Here is a 16,852-nt window from a genome sequence, read left to right as displayed (position 1 = left end):
TATAATGAGAGTCTGCATAGATGAGTACATGGTTTCACATGTTTAAATAAATAACGCGGGTTAAAAAAAATGAAATCCCCGTCGATTAACGTCGACGGTGTCTGCTGATATTTCAATGTCGCGACCTGTTATTTGTGTTATTAACCGACTAATTTAACGAGCCGATTATCAAACCACGAGATTCATTATGCCCCCCTTTGATTATTCACGTCGACATGACGGTTTTGTTATTTAGTTGCTCTAATAATCCGTTTTATTTATTATATTTTTTGTCATTAATTATTTATTTGTTTATTTTATTTACGAGCGAGCAAATTCGTGGCGATAATTAAGATAAATAAATAAATTATCAGAGCTACTGATCTTTAGCGGCGACTTATTTCACCTGCAGATAAAACTGCCTCGATAATGTTTTGACGAAAAAAAAAAAATAATATACGCGTAATATTTTGTTCAACAGCCCGCTCTATATAATCACAGCAAACAAAACTCGTTATTTATTTATTTTGTTACCCCGGTTTATTTTATAATTATCATCAGCAATTAATAAAAATAATTAAAATAATTAACCGGTAAAAAAAGTGACCATTTCTCAAGACATTTAAACAGCGTACTCATTATTTATAATAACAATCTCCACAAGCAAGCATTCTACTGGTTAAATTTAAAAAAAAAATACTCATCTAATAAATTAATTAATTAGTTAATTTATTAATAAAATGAATTATAATTTCTGATTAATACTCCAATTTAATCTATTATTAAACTATTGCTTAATATTTTAAATACATACACCCGTTTACTTTTTTTTTCATATCATTTTTTTTTTCCACATAATTAAATATTTATTTTCAAATAACATTTGTATTTTTTTATATATTTATCATTATAATTTTTTTTCTATACAATATTTCTATATATAAATAATAATAAATTTATAACAAATAAATGGATTTGTCGTGGGTTTTATTCGTTAATAATAGCAATCTATTTGTTGATAAGCATCGTGATAAAATTCTGCGTAATAAACGTATTTTTTTTTTTAAATAAATAATAATTTATTAATAAATAAATAAATACATAAATAAATAAAACAAATAAAAATAAATATATTTTTTTAAATTTATAAATTCAAATAAACAACAATAGTTGTCTTTACATTTGATGAACAATTTCTTTAGGGACGGCGAGGATTCGTTTTTTTTTTATATATATTATATATATATATTTTTCGTATTATGAATTCGAATGAACAAAATAATTAAACTATTAATAAATAATTTTTTTTTGTTATATTTATATTCTTTTTATAATTCGATGAAAATCGTCGTTAAAATCTTCATGATTGACTCAAGATCCACGTAATCATTAGTTGTGATTATAAATATAAATATATTAAAGTCATAAATTACGTCTAATCGTAAGCAATCCACGGAACCGATCAACCCACTTTTATCCATCGATCGATTGAGTACTCGAGCGCGGCCAGCCACCTGAAAAATAATTTAATAATATATATATATATATAGATATAATCATCCTTATATAAATCAATAATCTAATTATTATTTTTCCTATTTATAATTTTTTAAAGAAACTAAGACCTTGAGAATAATTACCGCTAATTATAAAGTATTGATTTATAATTATAATAATTTATAAGAAACCGGGACAATAGATTGCATTAGAAATTTCTTTAATGATAAAAATAGCCTGGGGTACAATCGGCCATTTATTAGCAGCTTTTATAAAAATCTGTGCTAAGTGACCCATTTTACCGCTGGAGAATTTTTTATTTAAATTTCGTATCAAATAAATTTATTATTAAAATTTTTGATGCGCATTTTACCCTTTTTTGCTATTGAGTAAAAATCTCTGTCACCCATTTTACCCTCCGTTTACTGGCCCGTCTTACCTCCTACCAGAAATGTAAAACAAAAATCTAGACTGGCCCATTTGACCCCAGGAGTAATTTATGAAAAAAAAATCTCTACACAATTTTTTCTTTAAATTTTTTTATTAAAAATAATTTTCCAGTAAAATTTTTTATGGCCCATTTTTCCCCTTCTTATTAAAATGGTTTTGAGTAAAAAATTTTCTAGCCAGGCATTTTGACTTTCATTTACTGGCCCGTCTTACCTCCTATCAAAAATTCAACCGAAAATCTATACCGGCCTATTTCACCCCATGAGTAATTTACAAAAAAAAACTACACACTTTTTTCTTCAAATTTTTTTATCAAAAAAATTTTTTTAAAATAATTTTCCAGTCAAATTTTTTACGGCCCATTTTACCCCTTTTTTGCTTTTTACTAAAAAATTTTCTAGTCGCCTAATTTGTCTTTTATTTACTGGCCCGTCTTACCTCCTATCAAAAATTCAACCAAAAATCTAGTCCGACCCATTTCACCCCATGAGTAATTTACAAAAAAAAAATCTCTACACAATTTTTTCTTTAAATTTTTTTATCAAAAAAATTTTTTTTAAAATAATTTTCCAGTCAAATTTTTGGTGGCTCATTTTACCCCTTTTTTGCTTTTTACTAAAAAATTTTCTAGTCGCCTAATTTGTCTTTTATTTACTGGCCCGTCTTACCTCCTATCAAAAATTTCAACCGAAAATCAGACCAGCCCGTTTGACCCCATGAGTAATTCACGAGAAAAAACCCAAACCTTTTTTTGTCCATCTCAGTTTCGGTGGCAAAAGTGTAACTCCTCTGGGTTGGATCAGACGGCTGCAGTTCAAATGCATGCTTACGACCGCCGCCACTCGGTGCGCTTCCGTGGACCCGGAATCCATGAAGACACGCAACTCCAAAAGCCTTTTCCGCATTTGCGTCATCGTAAAAGTACAGCGCAGCGTCTTTCAAAACGCAGTATCGTCTTGACCATCCAGTCGGCGAGGAAGTTTTCTTGGCACGGTCCTGCTGCTTGCTGAGGTACCCGAAGCAGTCTGGCCGCTGGATAGAACATGCAGGGAGTTGTTGCATCCTGACAGAGGCATCAAGCCACGTGTCCGCCTGTAAAAATTTCCTAGATGACTTCCAATCCTTGGAACCCCCATCATTGGATTGGTCCCAATTTCTTACCTGGTTATTGCGTTCGACAGCTTCTCGTATGACTGTCATCCAATTCTGCATGGTCTCGTCGTTATCAGCAGCCAAATGATGCGACGGTGCTCCAGTTTTCCTGATAGCGAAGCTGTGGTTCCTAATTTCTTGTGTTGCCTCGACGTCGTACTTTAAGAGCATCACTGCCCCAACTGGCTGTGAATCCTGGATCAAAGAATCATCAATTAGCAACCGGATGTCGTCCCTATTCCCAGTCCCAGGAAAGAAGTCACCCGGAGATCAGGAAGCTGTCAACTTACCGTATCAGTCTTGTAGTAGTAAAGGCAGTTATCACGACGCAAAGCGAACCATCTCCGGACCCATTTGTCCGTCGCAATACCCGCGGCGTTAAATGTCGTCGCACGTCGCCACAAGTAACCCGAGTAGACAGCGACCTCAGCAGATTCCTTAGGGCTCTTGGGAACTCTGGGTGCCAAGACGTTGCAGGTCCTCGCAACTTCGAGCTCCAGAACGTCAGGTCCCGAATGCGCCAATCTGACCACTTCCGAATGGGTCGCGTCCATGACACTCCGTCCATTCACTGACATAATGATGTCCCCGACTTCCAGTCCAGAACTTTCTGCTGGAGTGTCCGGCTCGATTGCCGAGACCACGACGGGCTTGGATCCATGGATACGGAACCCGAATTCCCCTCCAGCTTCTCGCTTCACTATCACCGTTTTATCACTCTCTGAAATTAGAAACAAGTTTGATTATAAATAATCAATTGGACTAGGTCGTGATCGATTTTCAATTTGACTCATCGATTTATTTTTATTTACATCGGGTTCGGACGGGACTTTGGGTCATCAGTTCAATGACAGTCGTAAAATTAAGCACGTGGTAAAAAATGATATAGGGTGGGGCAAAATGGACATTTTGCCGAAACATAAAAAAAATTATCTGGGGCATAATGGCCCCCCGCTATAAAATGATAAAAAAAATCGACTGTAATGTTTTTATCTCCCCGTATGAAAAAGCAATATATGAGCTTCAGTATAATTCAAAATATATGATAAATTATATGGAATTATAAGAAGTCATATATGGAGCCATATACAAAATTTTGCCGAAATATTATATGATTTTATAATTTACAACATATATATTGGTAATATATTTTTTTTACATGCTAACTTATAAATATTGCTTATAATATTTTATACTATACTTTAAATTATATGATAAGATATATGATTTAATTATATGACTGACATATAATATTTATACATGTAAATATATAATTATATAAATATATGTTCATATATATTTGTATAAATGTATGTAAATATATATTTATATAGATATATGTTTATATATATTTGCACAAATATAAAACTAGAGATTTCAAGCTATAAAATGCTTTTTTTAAATCTCGATACGATTATTTTTTATGAAGTTACAGTCTTGCAAAAATCACTAAAAAATTTCTAAAATTTTTTTGTTCCTTTAATTTTTGGTATGAGTGTATTTTTTAAATTATTTATGTATAATAATATCGAAATTATTATAATATTGAAATTATAAGTTTATATATAAAACGAGAATATAATTTGAGATGTAATATCATATGTATACAATTACATATATTATAAATTATATGGATTATAATAATATTGAAATTATAAATTAATTTATAAGATGAAACATATATTTTACGTTATAAATTAATATATAAAGCGGACATATAATTTTTGATACAATAACACATGTATATAATTACATATATTATAAATGATATGGATTATTATAATATTAAACGTATAAATTATTATATATGATAAATCATATATTAATCAATATTAATAATTTTGCCGTCATATATGTTCAGTTATTTACCATATATTTTTTTATATATTATCGACAGTATATGGTTTTTTCATACGGGTCAACTATTGCAATATAATTGAATTTGAATTTGAATTTAAAATTGCCGCCAAAAAACGCCGTAAAAATTTTAAGAAATGATCTCGTTTCCTGTGCAGGTGTAATTAAATTTATCGATTAAAAAATTAATTTCAAATATTTTTAGTGGCCAAATTTGCCCCAGGCATAGAAAATCAGCCGAAAAATGCACAAATGTATGAAATTTTTGATAATTTGAGGATAAAAATATGAAAAAATCTGTTTTTTAGAATTTTGCCCCTGCCCGTATAAAAAAACAATATATGGTTATAATATATGAAATCATATATATTTGCAGTAAAAAAATATATGATATATTATACTGTATATTATAAAAAATCATATAGAGATTTTGAGCGATTTAATATATAATTATATACAGTATTAAATATATGTATTCCATATATGTAACTTATATGTTTTTTATATTAAGCTATATATACATTTACATTTACCTTATAATATATTGTATTGATATATTTCCTTTTATATTCAAAAAATATATAATTTTTATATGAAATGAAATATATGGTCGCATATAATTTATATTATATATGGCACCATATATTTTCTTTGTTATATTTAAGCATATATTTTATTCGGTGTATGTATATGTATATGGGTATATATATTCGCATCAAACTTTTTTTTCCATACACAATATAAATATATGTTTTTTTATATGATCAGAATATATTTTTCGTCTATGATAGAAATATATATTTTTATGTATGATAAAAATATAGTTTTCGTATATGACAAGAATATATATTTTCATATATGATAAAAATATATTTTTTGTATGTGATTGACATATATATTTTATATATGCTAAACATATACGGACTCGTATATGATGAGTATTATATTTTTTAATATAAAAAAAAATATATCAGAAAATATAGTTAAATTCGCCACATATATTTTCTGATATTTATCATATATTTTGACCATATATGTTATTTTCATACACAGAAAAAAAGGATTTTTTGGCACAAAAAACTTTTACTCACGTCAAGAAAACTTTTACTTGTCCTAAGAAATTTTTCGCATTATGAATTGAAAACGAAAATTTTCTTGATTCAAGAAAAAAATTTTTGGTGCAAGAAAAAATTTTTAGTTCTAATAAAATTTTCGTTTTCATTTCATACTGTAAATTTTTTTCTTGCCCCAAGAAATCCTTCTTTTCTGTGTACAGGAACTTTTTTGCCCCACCCTCCCTAATTTGATTTCTAGTCTAGTCTAGTCTAGTCCGGTGTGTCTTTGGTTGGATGTTTTGTTGCATTGGCGAAAAACATCACCGCAAGGTCGAGGCTCAAATTATTTGCCAAATTCCTGTTTCTGCTGATCAACAGTCCAAGTCTGAGTGACTGATTAGCGACACACAGTGACCTTAAGACTATTTAAATTTAAGTCGAGTGTAATATTTACCAGGTACAGGAGCACCAAGTCTAGTCAACGCCTGTCCTTCACGACACCAAACTCTTAACATGCACTTCAAAAGTTCCTCGAGCGAGCTCTTTAACGAAACGTCTTCGCCTAGATCCGTCGGATATCCACCAGATGAATCGCAAACCATTTTGTCAACTAACGCGGACTCGCGGGTCCACTGGCGAACTTAAGGAACACGCGGATTACGACCAAGACCAGCGACCGCTCGGTTATGACTTATAAGTTAACGGATGAGTTGATGATACAGAAGTAACTCGAATAGTCGGCGATATTGTCAGCCAACGGCCTCATGGAATGTGAAACTCACCGCCCTGACCCACTGACTAGAGCCAAAAGCTCTTTGGCCTGACGGTTCCCTTCGCCCCGTCAACGCACTAATTTAATCTCTCTCCTGCTTCGTGCTTCTGCTCTCACTCCTTTTTCTTTCCTTAAACTCTTGTATATATAAACGCGTTTAAACGAGCCGCGACCCTACCGAACCCTTCCCGTTCCATCTGGCGAAGAGGAAGACAGAGATCGCTTATAAATATACTGAGGGTATAACAGAGACAAAAAGCCTCGAGAAAACAGTCACAAGCCAGCGGGTTTATATTTAGTCATCTATTACGCGAATACTATTTTAAGAAAACTTAAACTACAAACGTCGTATTTTTTACCTTATTATTATTATTATATTTTTTAAAACATCAACATCCTTAAGATGTTTTTATCTTTGAAATTTTCCAGATGCCATTTCGCAAAATTTTTTTTTAAATATACCAACAGACGGCGGATTTACATTTTTAGATTTCAAAAAAATAATCCAATTGGAATAAATAATCGGTTTTTTTTTTTCGGCCGTCGAATTTATAAATAAATTTGAATATATTATTAGAGTATATTTTTGTAGTGAAGAATTATTATTATTACGGCGGAATGGTAACGATTTGTAGAGAAATATATTGGAACTATTGTTAGAAAGTCACGTTTTTAAGAAATTTTTATAGAGATATTTTGCTAATGGTTACTGCGGAGGAATTTTTTTGAGAATTTACGCTGACATTCCGAAAATGTTACTGATAGTCTTAGCCATGTTTTTTACTTGAAATATGTATTTTTGTTGGTATGTGATCACGGGGCGCAGCAGCTCCATGGTTTTATAAATAAACAAATGAGAATTCTTGAGTGTCTGCATTATTTATAAGATAGTAGATTTATATCATGACAGTATACTTCGAGAAAATTTTCGTAGACTAGTGTAATTAAAAAAATTCACGCAGTATAATACGGAAATCTACGGAAATCCATAGGGAATACTATGGATACCTCTGGATTCTCATGGAGGATTCCACGTAGGAAACTGAGAAATCCATAAAGAAACTGGATTTACAGAAGAAACCACGGAAAGTTCCTATTTACATGGGAAAGTACGGATTCATATAGGGATTTATGTAGAAAGATATGGGTTCCAGGATTCCCATATAGAAAATCGATATGGGACATTGGACATCCAGATTTCCATGTAGGGATTTCCTATATGGCAAACTATGGATACCTGGATTCCCATATAGGGAATTCAGATGGGAAATTGTGGGTACCTGGATTCTCATATGGTAAACTATGGATACAGGGATTCCCATATAGGAAATTCCTACATGGCAAACTATGAATACCTGGATTCCCATATAGGGATTTCAGATAGGAAACTGTGGGTATTCGGATTCCCATATAAGAAACCATATGGCAAACTATGGATACCTGGATTCCCATAGGAAGCTGTGAGTACCTGGATTCCCATTTAAAGATTCCAGATAGGGAATTGTGGGTATCTGGATTCTCATATGGTAAACTATGGATACAAAGATTCCCATATAGGGAATTCCTACATGGCAAACTATGAATACCTGGATTCCCATATAGGGATTTCAGATAGGAAACTGTGGATACCTGGATTCTCATATGGTAAACTATGGATACGGGGATTACCATATAGGAATTTTAGATAGGAAACTGTGAGTATCTGGATTCTCATATAAGAAATTCATATGGCAAACTATGGATACCTGGATTCTCATAGGAAACTGTGAGTACCTGAATTTCCATTTAAGGATTCCAGATAGGAAATTGTGGGTACCTGGATTTTTATGTAGGAAATCCATATGGGAAACTATGAATACAGGGATTCCCATACAGGGATTCCAGATAGGAAACTGTGAGTACCTGGATTCCCATTTGAAGATTCCAGATAGAAAATTACGGGTACCTGGATTCTCATATGGTAAACTATGGATACAGGGATTCCCATATAGGGAATTCCTACATGGCAACATATGGATACCTGGATTCCCATATAGGGATTTCCTACATGGCAACATATGGATACCTGGATTCCCATATAGGGATTTCAGATAGAAAATTCTGGATACCTGGATTCTCATATGGTAAACAATAGATACAGGGATTCCCATATAGGGATTTCAGATAGGAAATTGTGGGTACCTGGATTTTTATATAGGAAATCCATATAGAAAACCATGAATGCAGGGAATCCCACTAGGGATCTCACTTGGATTCTCATATAAAGAATCCATATAAGAACTTGAATATCTGGACTCCCATGTTAGAAATCCTTCTAGAAATCCGAGTATCTGGATTTCTATGTAAAAATTTAACATACATGGGAAGCCATCTACATCCACATAGGAATCAAAATCAGGTTCCCACGTGGATTTTTTCATGGTGTCAAATTCCATGGAAATCTATGCTGGATTTCTATAGGAAATTCATCCGAAAACGCCATTTTGGAATCTTCATAGAAACCTAAGCTAGATTCCCACGTGGATTTTTCTGACAGGCCACTGTCTCTTCGTGATCGTCCTCTAAGACAATGATGGATTTTTTCAACCCACAAGCAAAACAGTCACGAAAGGACATTCAATAAATAAATAAATAAACAAATAATCAGTAATTTTTATTGTCAAAAGTTAAAAATGGTTTTATATAATTAGCAATAAAATTATACGCGAGTTGTGCATAATCTCAAAAATATTCGTCGTCATTTATAGCCAACGGCCACTCTAAAACTGTAACACGAGACGTCGGAATGCACATTAAAGTGTGAAAACAATAAAAAGCCGAGCGAAAGTACTCGAGGCCGGTAAAGTGTGTCTTGAAAACGTCCTCATAGACAATTCGTTGTCTCTGCAGTGCATTTTCGAGTGGTTACACGATTTGCGGACAATAAGATGACGCTTAAAAAAATAAAAAAAAGACAAAAACCGCAAAGACACAAAACCGTGATTGTAGGGCGGCATATGTACGTACACGCGTTTACATATTTACATATGATATGCCGATGATAAAAAGTTAAAAAAGAAAGTGCAAGGGATGCTTGGAACGCGTTTGTGCTTTGCCGTAAGCCAACCGAGACGCGACCCGACCGTGATAGAGAGTGGATTAAAAATAAAACGACCTTCATTTTATTGGTGGAGAAAACGTCAAGCGAATTGACGGACGGGAATGCTAAGCATCCGCTCAAGTGACCCAGATGATGCGTAATATATAATAATAATATTTCAGAAATATAAAAAAATACATAATACATAAGAATAGAATATAATGCTGCTATATTGACATTACCGAAACTTTTGCTCTGCATTCTTTTGTACATTTCGCCGCTACTTTTCCGATGAACCATGCGATGAGTCGCTGCTTGGTACTTTTTCCGGAAGCATTTTTCACTCTCCGTCGAGCCTTGGGAGCCTCTGCGATCTTTTATTGGACCCTCTGATGATTCATCATCTCCGTCACGGCTGTCGGGACGCTTCCAAACATGACTTTCTTCCAGCTCCCCAATATAGATCCACTCGTTTCCGGTGTACGGCTCGATGTAAGTGTCCTCGTCTTCCCGATCTGCATTAAGAAATGACTTATTACTGAAAAACCACTTGAACAGTTGATGGATGGCCACGGAACCTCTGGAAGTGGTTCAACGCACATGCTAATGTTTCCATGCTGACGTCAGTACTTCTGGCATGAAGACGACGTCTGATTCCATCTTCGATGGAGCCTCTGCTAGAGGATCGTCCACCGCGTTCTTCAGACTTTGCTCGGACGTCTGATCTCCCATTGTTGCGATGATACCTACGCTCGCCACGGTCTTCAGATCGGTATCGCTTGTCGAGTTTTTTGTACAACCGGTGCCCAGAGTGCTTGGCAATGATCCGCGGACCCTCAGGCGAATCGGCGAATCCTGCTGGTGGCTGGACTATTTCTTCCGTTACCTGCATCAAAGACAACGATTGGTTGGACTATGCAAGGATTCAGTTGCTGAGGGATTGAGTAAGCGAACCTCTTTCCCGCAACTGTGGCAATGAGATGCGTCATGATGGGCAGCACACAAATCGGCGCTTTCGCTGTAAAAAACGCTGTCACTACCAGGACTAACGGACCTCAATGATTCAGCTGATAACGCTTTCAACCGGGTCTCCAGACACGACGGAGACTTGACGATGACGGTAGTGTGCCCATTGTGACCGGGACTGCGTTGATACCTGCCACCTGGACTTAAACGGTTGGAACAGTCATCCACAGGGCGGGACCTACGTCTTGGTAAGCTCCCAGTGAATGCCGCATTCTTATCCTGGAATCATGATCGAAATTAGTCCGCATTTAATTGGCTACTGACTACTGATTAACTATTGATTACCTCATTGCTTCGTCTACGAGCCGAGACGTAGCCGCTTGTTTTGCGACGTGGACTATCTCTCGGTCTACGATGACGTGCGTCCACATTGTCTCTGTGAACGTGGTGGTGATGATGGTGCATATGGTAATGATGACTGCAGCTAGAATCATCAGAAGTTGGAATCTGTACCGAGTCATCAACTGTTTCTCTATTCCATTCCTCCTTCTGAGGGCTTCGCGATATCGTCGAAATAGGCGATTGGGGGTCACGTTTTTTATTATTACGATACGGACTTCTGCCAGTTGTCAGTTTCGTGCGCGGGCGATGCCTGTGACTGGGAGTCGGACTAATATCCGCGTTATCCATCACCAATTCAATTCGGTCTGAATGGTGATTGTGATCGATTTCCAAACCAGCTGGAAAGTCGAGGACGAATGACTTCCTACGTGGCTCCTCATCTGTCCAGGTATGAGGTTCTGGGGGTGACTCTACGTAGCCAGATGATAAACGTCGCATTTCTGGTGTTCTGTGATACTGAAACGTCACAATGACAGCTTAGGAAATTTGAAAGTCTTAATAGATTAAAGTATGAATATTCATATGAAACGTACGTCGTGATCTAACTCGGCTTCAGAAGTGTGTCCGCTTAGCGGAGCCGTTGCAAATGATTCAGGACAAGGCTCAGGCATCGCGTCATCAAGGTCATAGCTACCAGAGCTACTGCTGGTGGTAGACCTTGCCGGCGAGGGTGGGACCAATTCCGCCAAGTCGAAGGGCATTTCTATGTCTTCGAAAATCGCCTTCGGACTTGCGGGTAGATCCTCAAGGAGCGCCTGTGTATTTTTAGCAGAATATCATAGCATACACAATTCAATAACGCATACAATATTCATAAGAGCATACATTATGGTGTGTTTATAAAAAGCTTCTGGGAAAGCAGATGAATGTAGTTTATAAAAGAAACGCCTTAGGGTGTGCATGGTATAAATGATTGAGGCATTCGCCCAAGTGAAGCTGGATGATTTAGCGGGATAATAAAGGGGTAGAGAGGAAAGATAATAAATATTGCTGGGGTAGCTCAAGATTTTGATCATCCACACATTCGTAGAGTGAATACTCTACTCCTTACCTCGCTCCTGGCGAGACTATAAATTGAGCTGGCGCTTTCAAATGAGCTACCGTCGGCAGCTGTCGCAGTGGTAGAAGCGGGTGCTGATGCCGAGGCACTCAATGACGCATGATAGCCACTGGGTCGTGACCATGAGCTAATGGTCGCTGATGTCCCGGTTGTTGTTCCCGTGCCGGTTGACGTATTGGCAGTGACATAGTCCTCGGTTGTTGAGGCTTCTGAGAGATCGGTCGTGTTTGTACGTCCGGAATCCGTGCGACCGATACTCAGAGCCAGTTCGCTGGATGACTGCGACTGCGGTAAGGAATAAGGGGGACCAGGACTGCGACGACGAAGGCCACTTCGTGGACGTCCGTTTATTAGGATTGGTTCGCTGGGAAGACATCAACCATTTGGTCAGATAAGATTTTTTGATGAGTGATTGAGGACTTACCTGGGGGTGTGAACGATCGATGGAGGTTCCAATAGGATTCGCGGACTAGGTGGGCAAATTTCTAAGTCGTCTTCCACGTCTAGGGTTTCGGTATCCATGGAAGATCGCTGCTGGTGCTGAAGAAGCAGAAGATGACGTCTGCGAGATGACGGAGTCAATAGAGCCAGGGTGTCAGCTTGGAGTACCGTTGCCTGGGATTCATTCCAAATCCCATCGCTGTGATCTTTAGTGACGTCATTATTCAGTGAATCACTCGATGCAAATGGGGAAGTAATTGGTCCAACTATTGGGCAGGTTCTTAAGAAACTAGGTCGTCGTATTTCATAACGCGGGCTGTCTTCGATTTTTCTAATTCCCTGAATAGCAGTCGGTGACGTCGGGGAGGTTGGAAGCGATCGTGGTAAAATGAAGTCACTGGAAGCCAGATCTTGAACACCGTCTTCCAGTGATACACTTCTTTTACGAAATAATCCGCGACGAATAATATTCTCATGGAATTCCTGAAATGAAATATATATATCGTTAGCAATGCAAGTTATTGATTACTATTGGATAGAAATATTCATTCACCTCTTCGTGAATGTCTTCGTGAGATGATTGAATACGTAGTAGTGATAAATCATCAGGCGTCGATGAAAATTGGACGGGTGGCCTGATATTTCTACTCCAAGGGTCATGATAATTACGCCGACAAGTATGAGGATAACTCGGCGCTCCAGCTTCATCAATTAATTCACGTCTCTCAACCTGGATTTCACCATCAGAGAGCGTTTTCTGTAGAGTTATAGGCCTCCGCCAAACTAACGGCATCTGTTTCAACATAGCGCGCGCATCAGGAGACACAGGAGCCGGTTTGAAATCAATTAAAATTTCTTCCTCTTCTTTTGACAACCGCTTTCCCGTGAACTCTAGGTCACCGTTAACCAGCAGACCATAGTCTCTGGCTGGTGATTTAGGCGGCGTGTCAATAAGGAATGGAGATTTAGGTGGCTCTTCACTCTGCGTCCTCTGCAATGGCTCATGCTCTACTGGTTCTTCCCTATTGGTCCCATTAGTGCCCAGAGGCGCACCAAATTGCCCAGCTTCCGAATAACTCTTGGTCAATTTCCTGCCGTTAATTATCCCATTGGTCTGGGCGCCTTGGGACACCATCTTCACCCGTTGTATCGTCCGAGGACTCAATGTCACCGGAGGTTCACGTCGCAACCCCGTTGGCAAGTCCGTTTGTGTAGCCTGGGTTTTCATGACTCCCCGTTTATTTTTTTCTGTAATAAAGCATTCCATTAAAACATAATCCCGGTTTATTTATTTCAACAAACATTACCTAGGATAAGTATTTTAGGTTCTGGAGGTGGGTAAGGGTGGATCATTGCCGCTGGTGCAATGCACGCTTGCGCAGTTGGCTGAGTATCAATCAGTCGTTCCTGAGCGTGAGGTCTCGGTGGACTTTTGCTACGTGATGCAATCTCGAATGATGTCAAAGTATGTGACCGAGCAAAGCTTACGTGCTTCGGCTTATGGATACCAACAGCATGCGGCTGGTTTATTGCTGTCAATACTGATCTTGGTCCTTCTAATCTCATCGACTCTTCATCCTCTTGTAACCATGTGTACCTGCCATCAAAACATTACCATTAATTGCTTACCCCTATCCCCATTACCAATCTATCATATATTTTTACCTAGTTAAGCTGTAATTGTTTGAACGCGTGTATGTGTAAGTTAAACTAGACAAAATATCACGGAAAGAGAAATAGGAAAACAAAATGATGGCAGTTATATCACTTGTTCGCTTCACTTAGTTTAATATATCCCGCTTTTCATGCTTACCCTATAGTATGATGAATGGCATTATCTTGAATTGAAAACGCAAAAGTTGCTTTTTCAATACCAATACACGATATTACGGAAATGGTTATAACCAATCGAATGCGTGGTATTGGAAGCGATCATTGGGAAAAGAAAAATAAATGTGGGACAATGGGATATCATGCAACAGTGAACACGTATGTTGACAACCCTCATGTAAATTGACCGAGGGTTGAGCGGCTCAAGGATCAATTTCAACGTTTATTCTCTGTAATTTCTCTCCGCAAAGTGCTTTGGATTTATTTGTTTGTTCACACCCATAAATATCGGATTCGGAAAAGTAGGTTACCTTTTTGGATCTGATATAGTGCAGAAAGACGTGGGCCGTCTTCGGAAGTACGAAGTATTGACCCATTCGTCTTCGTCCAGATCATAGCGAGTGATCCCCCGGTGGTAAGATGGATAGGGCTGCTGGTAGAATATTTGAAACGGTTTCCGTGGATACGGTGCGTCGCAAAGGTTTTCATCGCTGGACGCACTGCGAACGCACGCGGACAGAATCGAGACCCTGGTGGCTGTGCAGGGTGACAGTCCTTTCGTGGAGAGACAACCGAATATTCCGCCGCCGGATTTCTCAACCGCGTCCAGCTGACGGCTTGTTATGCAGTACTGCTCTTTGAAATCCTCACGTGAGTACATCGGGGTCGCACGTCGGTCCCAGTCGTGGATCATCGCTGCGTTGAGGTCGACCTGGGTCGAAACGTCAACCTGGACATGAAAAAATTAGGTGTAAAAAACCCTCTTGGGAGGCCTAGGGGCGCTAAAAAAAGCTTGCAGACAATTATTTTTGTATGTTGAGTTTTATTTTGAACGAGGGTCAAAGGACCGAGTGATCATTGAGGGAACATACGATCGCACCCTCGTCCTTTATCACAACAATAAGACACTCTGACCCGGCGTCGGATAAATTTGACAGGAACCCCATTTATCTTACTGCCGGTTTTATTAACAGGTCATACTTTGGTTGAGGAAAAAAAAACAAACAAATTGCCGCAATTTTTGTGAGGATTCCAGCGGTTGCTGGCTATTTCGGTCGCGAGATATGCGCGCAATCTGCGGATAAATGAATATTTAAAATGAAATATAATTATCCAGACCTGCGGGCTATTGATGATGTAAACACCGGATGAATTATTGGAACTGGAGTTTATGGAATCCTGTAGATTCCTTGGGTCCATTGATATTTCAGAGGCCGGCGAACCGGCGCCGCGATAACTCCGTGCTCTACCCATTGGTGTTCTTATTGTTGCTGGTGAGACACCAGCCATGCCTTTTGTTAATAATAATGTCCAATTGTAAGCCGCACCCGCTGTACACAACCAGTCGGACTCCTTGAGCTTATCGATCGGAGATGCGGGAAAAGTGGGTAAGTGTGATTATGGGGGATGTGTTTTTATGACAACAATATCCGATGGGGCGGGAATAAATTGCCCTAATTAATGGACCCAGTTATTTATAATAATAATCCCCCACCCTGACACTCATTTTTACGTTGGACAGTGCCAAGGCCACTTCATTTCACTGACATCACACCAAAGGACATTAGATTTTTATAAATTTTTTTTTTCACATCGTCGACTGTCGAGCTTTCACTTAATCGATTGGTTGACTATTTCACGGTAGATACCGACGGATTAACTTACAGCAATTTTATAAATATTACACTCGGACGGATATGGATTTTTTTTTTTTAATTCACTTCTTGGGGACAAATTTTTCTATCTGTAAAATAATTTTTAGACTCTGGTTTACCCGTTTGTTGTTTAGTTTTTTGTCACAAGTTGTTGCGTGACGAGTTTCGAATTTGTGGAGAAGATGAAGATAAAAATATTGAGAAAAATAACAAGGGTCCGCGACCGGGAAAGACCACGGGCGGCGTCCACAACGCGCGCCCTGACGCCTACTCTCTCTCACGCGCGCGAAATAGAAGTGGGGCAAGACATCTCGGGGATTACTGCTGCTGCATATCCGAGGGATGTTCACCCATCGAGGGATGAATTGCCGTATACTTTTTTTTTCAACCCCAGAGAGGGGAGAGTCGATGGATAGAGTGGAGATTGAAAGGGATGCGCGCGCGCTGGTCCAGCCGTTGCCATTAGCTACCACTGGGATTTTACTTGTCCTGCCATCTGCTGGTGATCTGGACTGAGGCTGTCCCAGTTGCCGACTGTCGGCATGGGAAGGAATGAAATTTTTCTACGTGTGATAAAACGTTCTGTCGGTAAGACGACTTCCGGCTGCTTACTCGGAAATCATTTTAGCCAGAGGCCGGTAAGAGAAGAAACGAGAG

The 16,852-nt window shown here is 37.9% G+C and overlaps 1 protein-coding gene across 2 annotated transcripts; it reads right to left on the bottom strand.

Annotated features, from left to right (window-relative positions):
• Positions 1-1,214: 1,214 nt before the first annotated feature.
• On the bottom strand, positions 1,215-16,512 carry LOC130664952 (gamma-2-syntrophin). Of its 2 annotated transcripts, XM_057465156.1 has the most exons (15): positions 15,660-16,512; positions 14,852-15,270; positions 14,018-14,307; positions 13,264-13,958; positions 12,694-13,193; positions 12,261-12,633; positions 11,743-11,964; positions 11,153-11,665; positions 10,796-11,086; positions 10,442-10,727; positions 10,084-10,356; positions 3,369-3,799; positions 3,088-3,273; positions 2,672-3,018; positions 1,215-1,493 (listed from the first exon to the last, which is right to left on the bottom strand). In XM_057465156.1, the coding sequence occupies exons 1-15, from the start codon at positions 15,828-15,830 to the stop codon at positions 1,442-1,444; spliced, it is 5,049 nt and encodes a 1,682-aa protein (XP_057321139.1). In that variant the 5' UTR covers positions 15,831-16,512; the 3' UTR covers positions 1,215-1,441. The 2 variants fall into 2 exon arrangements, with proteins under 2 accessions (XP_057321139.1, XP_057321140.1); XM_057465157.1 differs by lacking the exons at positions 10,084-10,356; positions 10,442-10,727; positions 10,796-11,086; ... (6 more) ...; positions 14,852-15,270; positions 15,660-16,512 and adding an exon at positions 6,445-6,906.
• Positions 16,513-16,852: the final 340 nt, after the last annotated feature.

This window comes from Microplitis mediator, chromosome 3 (assembly GCF_029852145.1).
Source record: "Microplitis mediator isolate UGA2020A chromosome 3, iyMicMedi2.1, whole genome shotgun sequence".
NCBI lineage: Eukaryota > Metazoa > Arthropoda > Insecta > Hymenoptera > Braconidae > Microplitis > Microplitis mediator.
Note: the sequence above shows the minus strand (reverse complement) of the source record. Positions and strands in the feature narration are given on the sequence as shown.

What these genes read in the sequence shown, in the direction of transcription:
- LOC130664952 (XM_057465156.1), bottom strand. Translation starts at nt 15,830, where the DNA reads ATGGCTGGTGTCTCACCAGCAACAATAAGAACACCAATGGGTAGAGCA. An exon ending in ACTATATCAGATCCAAAAAG is followed by an intron (nt 14,308 to 14,851) that starts GTAACCTACTTT and finishes TTTTGATGGCAG; the next exon opens with GTACACATGGTTACAAGAGG. An exon ending in ACGAAGACATTCACGAAGAG is followed by an intron (nt 13,194 to 13,263) that starts GTGAATGAATAT and finishes ATTTCATTTCAG; the next exon opens with GAATTCCATGAGAATATTAT.